Source organism: Aptenodytes forsteri, unplaced genomic scaffold, assembly GCF_000699145.1.
Source record: "Aptenodytes forsteri isolate BGI_AS27 unplaced genomic scaffold, ASM69914v1 Scaffold15, whole genome shotgun sequence".
Classification (NCBI taxonomy): domain Eukaryota; kingdom Metazoa; phylum Chordata; class Aves; order Sphenisciformes; family Spheniscidae; genus Aptenodytes; species Aptenodytes forsteri.
The window spans coordinates 3,874,280-3,882,754 of NW_008795129.1; the positions used below are offsets into that span (position 1 = coordinate 3,874,280).

At 47.6% G+C, this 8,475-nt stretch overlaps 2 protein-coding genes across 2 annotated transcripts in view; one reads left to right on the forward strand and one right to left on the reverse strand.

Moving 5' to 3' along the window:
* The window catches only part of PDLIM1 (PDZ and LIM domain 1), a 35,076-nt gene extending 32,960 nt beyond the window's left edge, over window positions 1–2,116 (forward strand). The window contains exon 6 of the mRNA XM_009277982.2: window positions 1,567–2,116. Within this exon, the coding sequence (XP_009276257.2) occupies window positions 1,567–1,753 (187 nt within the window). The 3' untranslated portion in view covers window positions 1,754–2,116. The remainder of the gene's footprint in view (window positions 1–1,566) is intronic.
* Window positions 2,117–7,440: 5,324 nt separating this feature from the next.
* The window catches only part of HELLS (helicase, lymphoid-specific), a 21,761-nt gene continuing 20,726 nt past the window's right edge, over window positions 7,441–8,475 (reverse strand). The window contains exon 20 of the mRNA XM_019471659.1: window positions 7,441–7,704. Within this exon, the coding sequence (XP_019327204.1) occupies window positions 7,607–7,704 (98 nt within the window). The 3' untranslated portion in view covers window positions 7,441–7,606. The remainder of the gene's footprint in view (window positions 7,705–8,475) is intronic.

Below are 8,475 nucleotides of genomic sequence, written 5' to 3' on the forward strand. Positions count from 1 at the left end.
GACTCAACCACTTCCCTGGGCAGCCTGTTCCAATGTTTCACCACTCTTTCACTAAAGACATTTTTTCCTCATATCCAATCTAAACCTCCCCTGGCACAACTTGAGGCCATTTCCTCTCGTCCTATCGCTTGTTACTTGGGAGAAGAGACCAACACCCACCTCGCTACAACCTCCTTTCAGGGAGTTGTAGAGAGCGATAAGGTCTCCCCTCAGCCTCCTTTTCTCCAGGCTAAACAACCCCAGTTCCCTCAGCCGCTCCTCATCAGACTTGTGCTCTAGCCCCTTCACCAGCTTTGTTGCCCTTCTCTGGACACACTCCAGCACCTCAATGTCCTTGTAGTGAGGGGCACACTCACTACAAGACTTTTTGTTGTCTTTATGTGGGTACATCCGGCTTCCAGCACGGCAGGGGCATGGGGTCGATACAGAGCTGCTGTACCATAAGCGTGACAGCACAAGGGACCCAACCCATGTCTTTGATTCACCGTTCAGTTTCTCAACCACAAATTCTTCCCTACAACCACCTTAGCTTAACAGTTGACTCTAGCAGTCAAGTGCTGGTAGCCCACCTGCATCATCGTGAAAGAATTCAGATTTGTCCCATGCCGCCCACCACAAGCTATCAGATTGTTGCTGAGACCCACTACACTGTGATTGCATGGTCCTGGCATGCCTGGAGCGCCAAGGACCAGCAGAGTCATTACAGAGGCAATCCATAGCCTGTAAAATATGAATCAGAGACAAAAACCTACAATTATTCTAGCAGCTGGGTAGATCTGGAGAGAAAGCACAAGGCTATGAATAGCACTAAAAACTAATGAATTATGGAAAATATAGACGGCTGCTGGAACAAAATGATACTCCTGGCAAATTGTTGTGTTGCTGCTGGTGGTAGTTAACGAGTTTCTATGTAGTTTTCCTCATCATCTGCTGGGTTAAGCTGTGAAGTTTTCCAGTAAGAGCTGGCCCACAGTTGGCTGGATCTGTTCACTGCAGCTCCCGAGCAGCAGCGTCTGAGATCAGAGCCAGGATCTGGCCTCTGTGCTTCTCCCATACATACCTGGCATGTCCATCACTAGCAAAAGGGCAGTGGCTGGCTGCGCAGCCTTCATCCCCCTCGGTTGGTGGTGGCAGTCTTTTCTGGATTTGTTCTGCAATCCCATTGGTTTGGACCTGGATTTTGCTCCCCCAGATGGTCAAGCTAATGCCTGTCATTTGATCCTGGGCATTTGAAGGCTGTTGTGCTGTCTCCAGCCATCAGCTAAAGATGCCATTGCAGCGATTCTTGCCACCACAGATGATAGGGCTGTCCCTGTGAAACTTAGGCAGGCCAGCGCTAGGAAACACTTTCCAGAGGAGGGCTCTCATGCCGGCATATGCTGGGCTCTAAAAGTGCTGTTAACATCTGCCTGACCAGAGGTAGGGCCTATACTTTGACTTGTCGGGAGCAGGAAAAAATTGTCCACCTGCAGCGCTGGTGTGGGTCTGGGCTGGGTGGGAGGTGGCTGGGAAGGAGGGAGGCAGTGGTGGGTGCCTGGCACTGAGAGGTGCTGGTTCCTTCCCCAGAGGGGTGTTTGTGAAGATCCGGGACAAGCAGCGTCACCCCGAGTGCTATGTGTGCAGCGACTGCGGCACCAACCTCAAGCAGAAAGGACACTTCTTCGTCGAAGACCAAATCTACTGCGAGAAGCACGCCCGGGAGCGGGTGATTCCCCCGGAGGGCTACGAGGTGGTCACCGTCTTCCCAAAGTAAACCGTGCTGCTCACAAAGCTAGTGTGGATCGTTTCTTCTCTGCTGCTTTTCCTTGGAAAGCATCGTCCCTGCCCCCCTGCCGAATCTTGTTTGCAATAAGGAATGCTAGGCATGGCTTTGAATTTCCTCGCCATTATTAATCCTCCATCTCTCCACATGAGATGTCACTAATTGTTCAACATTCTTTTCGTCTCCTCTTTCACTGTTTGGGTTTTTTTTTAATACACAGAATTTTTTTTTTTTTTTTCCTCCTTTGTGCTATCGATCGCACAGGAAAATCAGAGGCCAAAGTCAGATTACAACTCTTCTGTGTCCCAGTTATTTGCCTTCTGTTTGCATTCAATAAACAGGGTGAATCCACAAGGCAGATGTGTCTGCTTTCTCCTGGTATCCCTCTGCACGGTACCGGGGTTCCCGGGGCAGCAGAAGAGGTGCCCGGTGCATGGCTGTGTTTACCCTGGAGAACAGCGGGAGGTAATTACAAAATTGAGTCAAACTGGTCTCGCATGCTATCCAGCTGCTGTTAGCAGCTGCCTGCCCGGCACCCAGCAAGGGCCAGGTGGGCCCAGCCAAGCCACAGACCATAGCTGGCACTGGTGGCCTGTCCCCGGTGCAAGGCAGCCAAAAGCTGCTTGGCACTGGTGGCCTGTCCCTGGTGCAAGGCAGCCAAGAGCTGCCTCCTCTGCATTCGGCACTGCTTCATGATGACAGGACCGGGCACTTCAGTGCTTCCCATTACCGCATCACCCATGTGCCTCTCTGTTCCCCATGGTCACAAACTGAGTTCTATGGAAAAATGTCCACTTGCTGCTTGCTGGAAACCAGGGAGTCCTGGAGCAAAGAAGGAAAGGTGTGAGTGGCCATAGTCCCTGTCCCTGTTCTGTCTGTCCCTGTTCATTCTGTGCCAGCACCATCCCTCTGGCACCACAGGCTTGGGGCTTGGTGCAGGCTGGTGAGGGTGGGTCTCTCCACCACACACACACGCCCTGCCTCGTCCAGCCCAGGGCAGACCCCATGGCCATGGTTGTTTCTGTCTGCAGACATTTGGGACAGTCCCCTGCGCAAGGCCCCGTGTGGCTGCCAGAGGCATCACCCTGCTCCCCGTGCCGCCAGACGTGCATGGCTGCTGGAGGGTGCCTTTGGGGTGGATGTGGGGAGGGGGTCACATGCCCCATGTGCCCGTGAGGGGCTGATGGTGACCGAGCAGCAGCGCCTCCACCTATGTATAGCAAAGAGGTGGTCTGCGGTGAAGTTACTTCTCTGCTCACATCTCTGAATGAGATGCTGGCTGTTCTTTCGGTGTAAAAATAAATGGTTTCTAAGAGATAGTGTCATCTTTGCTTTAAAACAAATTGCCAGAGGTTGAAAACAGAAGGGTGTGTAGCTGCATACAGGCCCTCTCTGGCAGGCACAGGGCCGCCTCCACCCCTGGGGTTAGCGGGTGCATCTGCAACAGCTACGGACAGGATCATGTGCCCGTCCTGGAAAGTCCTGGTCATCTTCAGCAATGCTTTACTGCTGCACTCCGTGTTTCCTCTCCTTCACAATGAATCACACCACAGCACAGCTGCCTTGCAAAAAAAACCCCCACAAAAAACCCCAACCCAAACCAAAACACAACCAAAAAGCAATCCTCAGGTAAAGCTGACCTGTCACCACAATTATAAGCCTTCCACTGTCCAGATCAACTGTACAGCTTTTTGGCAGCCTGGGGAGGAGGCTAATTCACCAAGCCAGCTAAATTTAGCTCATCCCCTCAGGATCCTTCTATGGGCAGTGGCAAGCAAGCAAGAATGGCATAGCTCAACCAGCAAACTCCTCGTCCAGCTCATCCCTGGGAAAAGCCTGGCTCCTCCGTGCCACCAGCACATGCCTGCACACACACCTGCACAAACTCCAGATACTGACACAAAGCAGCTTTATTTTTCAAGGCAAGAGTGGGGGTTTTTTGGCCTGCTGGGGTGACATCTCCCCTCACTGCTGCTAATGGGGGTTAATTCTCTCCCCTCTGCAGAGTATTTCCCCAGGGAAAGGCTCTCTGTGCTGCAGCGCTGGCAGGTGCAGGCAGGCTGGACTGGACAAAAAGCCAGTGCAGCAGCAGAGAGCACAGACCCACAGGGCTGAAGGAGTAAACCTGTAGCAACAGATTGCTCTGGCTGCAACTCAGATCAGTGCTCAGGCCCTGTCATGGCACCATGTCTGCTCCCAGCACTGCACACTCCTCGCTGCCCGCTTTCTCAGCAGGCTGGGGGCTCCTGGCTGCCCGCCACCCGTGGCTGCCTGCTTGCCTTGCAGGAAGAAAATGCTGGCCACTGGGGCCATCTGGTGTGCTGCACCCCAATGCCAGTGCGTGGGCTGAGCCCTCCAGCGTGTGCAAAGTCACCAAACATTTTCATACTGTACAAACGTCCGTCAGCAAAACGCAGCTCGTTCCAGATAACCTCACAAGCTTGTTCTTGCGTCAGTGGGTCAGGACAGAAGAGCCTGAACCGTGCCTGGCATTTCCCCTGCCCTCCCCGCCCCAGCCCTGCACTGCAAACAGACAAGTCCCACTTTGTGCAGGGACGTGTGCTTTATCGCCCCGGCCGAGCTCCTGCAGCCAAGGCTGGCAGCACTGCTGGGAAAACACTGATTATGAAGGGCTTGACGCAGGAGTCAGGAACTACAAAAGGTTTGTGGGATAGCTCTGGAAGTGTAGGCTTCTAATGCAGATACCAATGTCGATCCAATTTATTACTATGGGAACAGGCTAGCGAGGCAATTCACATTCATTACTTGGGGAGGACTTCGATCGCTTTCTGCTGTAGCTTGCTGAAAAAAGGAATGTATTTGTTTTTTTATGATGCAGGACAAAATATTTGGCAACTGCAGTGTTCACTGTAGCCTGACTTTCCAAATTCCTCTAGAGTTTTAACAGTTGGAATCTGGAGTTTGTCAACAATAAGAAAATAGGTTAAATGGGGTCACGCCTGCAACCACACTGAGCCTCCTGCTCCAGAAATTAACAATAATGTAAGATAATATGTAAAAGGTTCCTATCTGAAGAGCATCAGGCAGTTTCCAAGTGAGCTAGCATCCTGCCCGAGAGGGACTGTCTCACGTAGGTGTGCAGTGCAGCGCAAAGCACAGTCTGTCATTTTTAACAGATTACCTGGGTTTCTGGTTGTGGCCTCTCCCCACCACCGCCACATCTCCCATTTCTCCTTGTGCAGCAGACGGTGGCTGTGAGCTCCTGCTCCCTGTTGGCTTGCAGGAGCCCCTGCCACACGGCATGGGGTGCCAAGCTCAGCTGCGGCATGGAAAGCCACAAGCACAGCATGAGCCCCGGGCCACTGCAGGCTGGAGAAGAGGGCTTGCGTGGGACAGAGTAGTGCATCTCCCTTCTGAGCTGAGAACATGAATCACTATTTTTTAAAACTTTATACAGTTAAAAAGACCCCACTGCTGGCAGTGACTTGACAGAGCTGGCCCCCAGGAGATAAAGCAGATAGAACAGGGTTAACACCCCCCACCCCCCCCAAACTAACAGCATCAAGACAGACCTCTCATTGTCTTCTCCTCACACCCCACACCATCACCACCACCCTCCCCCCAGCAAAACAGCACTGACCAGCATGGCCAGGTGCTCCAGCTTGCACGTTTCAGTTTCATTTGCTAATGGCAACCCTGTGAGCTGAGGCTGTTGTCACGGTGGGGTCTTGGCAGCTCAAACATCATCTTTGCTAGGCAGGTAAGTAAAAACACCTGAATGATGGTATGTGCAGAGTGTATTCGAGTGCTGGTGAAATGCCATTAGATTCTAACCCATGAGATAAGTTTACCACACATTTTCTTGTCATCACCTGGAAAACCATCAGCAGCCTCTCTCCAGCCCTCCCCAGCTAAGAGTACGAGCTGCTAATCAGATTTAAAAGAAAACAAAAACAAAACCAAAACCAAACAAGAAAAAAGAAAGCTGCAAATAGACACACAGTAGCAACACACAAGCAAGCTGAGACCCCATCTTTCTGTCCATGCATTTGATCTCAACAACTCAAACATCCACAATGCCAACAGGAGGAACAACAGCGGAGTGTATCTGGCTGCAGCACGGGACAGGAGCACCGCTTCCAAGTCACTAGGACAAATCTATGCTTCAAGAACTTAACTTGTATCCGGTGAAATATTTTTCCCCTCTAATGGACAATCAAGGGGACATAACTTCACCCAAAACAATTCAAAACTGTTAGCACCAGTCACTACCCCCCCCCCCCCCCACCCCCCTGCTGGCTATGGGATAGAAACTCTTGTTCATTTTTATTTTCCACCATATTGCCCTGCAGTGACACTTGGGCAGCTGTGCAGGTTGATCAGGGTATTTACTCTTAAATCTTGTACTAGGTCTTCGCTAGCATAAAACAATGCATAAGGAGACTAGTATAGTAGCTCAGCAAATATAAGTAACACATGGAGACAGCACATGTTGGACTTTGCATTATTCAGGCTAATAAGTAACGGAGCAGAAAACTTAGAAACTTTTGTCTTCAGCGATTAGAAACAAGACAGGGCTTTCAACAGACAAAGGTCAAAGCCAGCCTACTCATTAAGTTAACAGATTTATTTGTTCCCTTATAGAGATAAGGATAAACATCTCTAATATAAAATAACACTCTCTAAATCAGGCTAACAGATTACTCTCTATGGAGAGTAAGAACGATCATTAAGTGACTGGAAACTAGCTTCCAAAGTCCGATAGATCAGGTAGGATTTTATTTTATTCCATGTTACCTATGCCTTGGCATAACTCTCACAACTGCAACTGTGACAGCTCCAGCTGGAATTCCATAACTGCAGCTTCTGGTTACACCTAGATGACGTTTTCACAAGCCACGATTGAAAGTTTAAAAGCTACTTGATGGCCATGTTGAAAACCATTGCTTACAGCTGGCTCTTAGAGGCTACATACACAAGTAATATCCTTCAACTGTCTTTTCTGCCCCACTGTAGTCTCTCACCCTCCCTTCCCAGAAGTACTCCTCAGTCCTCCATGCACCCCCAGAGACATTCTGCACTTTCCCCTCCCAGTATCCTTAAGCTCCCTCCACATGCTTCAAACAGGCACCTTAGCTGTGCAAGCTGACAAGCCAGTCAATACAGAAGTAATGTCTGCACCTAAGAAAAACTTAGGGTTTTTTGGGCTCATTCAAGCTGCCTGCTTTTTGTTGTGGGGTTGTTTTGTTGTTTTTGTTTTTTTTTTTTTTTTTTAATTTTGTTTTTGGGTTTTTTTGTTTTGTTTTTTGGGTTTCTTTTTTTTAACTGTGTAAGATTGGCTAATGTGCTAAATAAGTAGGGACTGCATTAATGGACACAACATAAGCTTCGCTTATTTAAGAAGCTATGCTAAAAGACCTACACCTTTAGGACAAACCAGACATTTATTTAATCAAAATAAATTGCAGAAGTTAAAAACAGAAGCTACACAATTGGCTGTAACAAAGGCACATGTTCTCTCCCTTCCAAATAAAACCATAATTGACACAATATAAAAAAAAGTGTTTTAGGACTTCCACAGGAAGATTTTTTTTTTTAAAACACAAATTTGCCAGTTTTTACCACTGATCACAAGAGCTAGCTGCAAATGTGAAACATGCTCATTTTCTTAATTCTTTATGAGAGCCTACCAAAGCCACAACATGAAACTATCACCTGCATTATACTGTAGAACATGTTAAAATTCACTGAAAGAACACGAGGGATTTGAACAAGGCCTTAAAGAAAGTCAGCATAAAGGATCAGTACGTGTAAGTGACACCTCTGGAAGATCTGATGTCAGTCATATGTTTGTCCTGTAAGACTACAGGCCACATTTGCACGTTAAAACACACATTCTGCACTGGAATCCGACGATTCTTCTAGGACCTTGAAGACACCCATTTTTTCCTTTTTCATTTTTTCAGAGGTCTGCATTTGATCTACGATTAAAACAAAACAAAGATCAACAGTAATAGGTGAAGTGTCTGCAACCTTACTATTGCAGACATAAAAGTTGTATGTATTTTTGTTTGGATTTGGAAAGCAAGTTGATAAAATAATTTTGCTCCTTCATCAACAGTTTGCTACCAGAAATTTGTGCTTGAAAATATTTTTCAGTTGTGTACTTTAAGAAAAAAAAAATCCAACACCTCTGGCTAAACCTAAATGGAGATAAGCAGTTTTAAAATCTGCCTGAACTAGTCTTGTTTTCCTGAGAAGAAAACAGAATGCAGTAAACCTATTTAGTGCAGTTACTAGGAGAAACACAGAAAGCTACAGCTCTGCTAAGCAATATTCTTTTCTGAAGTTCAAAGACCTACATCTTGTTTTCCTAGCACCTGCAATCACTATGTTGCCCTTCCAGTGAATATAAAGCTAATGAAAAAGTACTGTCTTTATATCAAATTTAATAAATATGGCTTACAGGAGTGGGAGGCGGCATTTCAGTTTCTAAAGCATTAACTGCAGTTAGCTGTAGTAAATATTCAGTACATAATGCAAGACTAGTATCTTTGTATAAACATTTTTTGACAATTTTAATATACTAATTTTGCTTAGTATAGCTGTCCTGGTTTTGGCAGGGATAGAGTTAATTTCCTTCCTAGTAGCTGGTACAGTGCTGTGTTTTGGATTTAGGAGGAGAATAATGTTGATAACACACCGATGTTTTAGTTGTCGCTAAGCAGTGCTTACACTAGTCAAGGACTTTT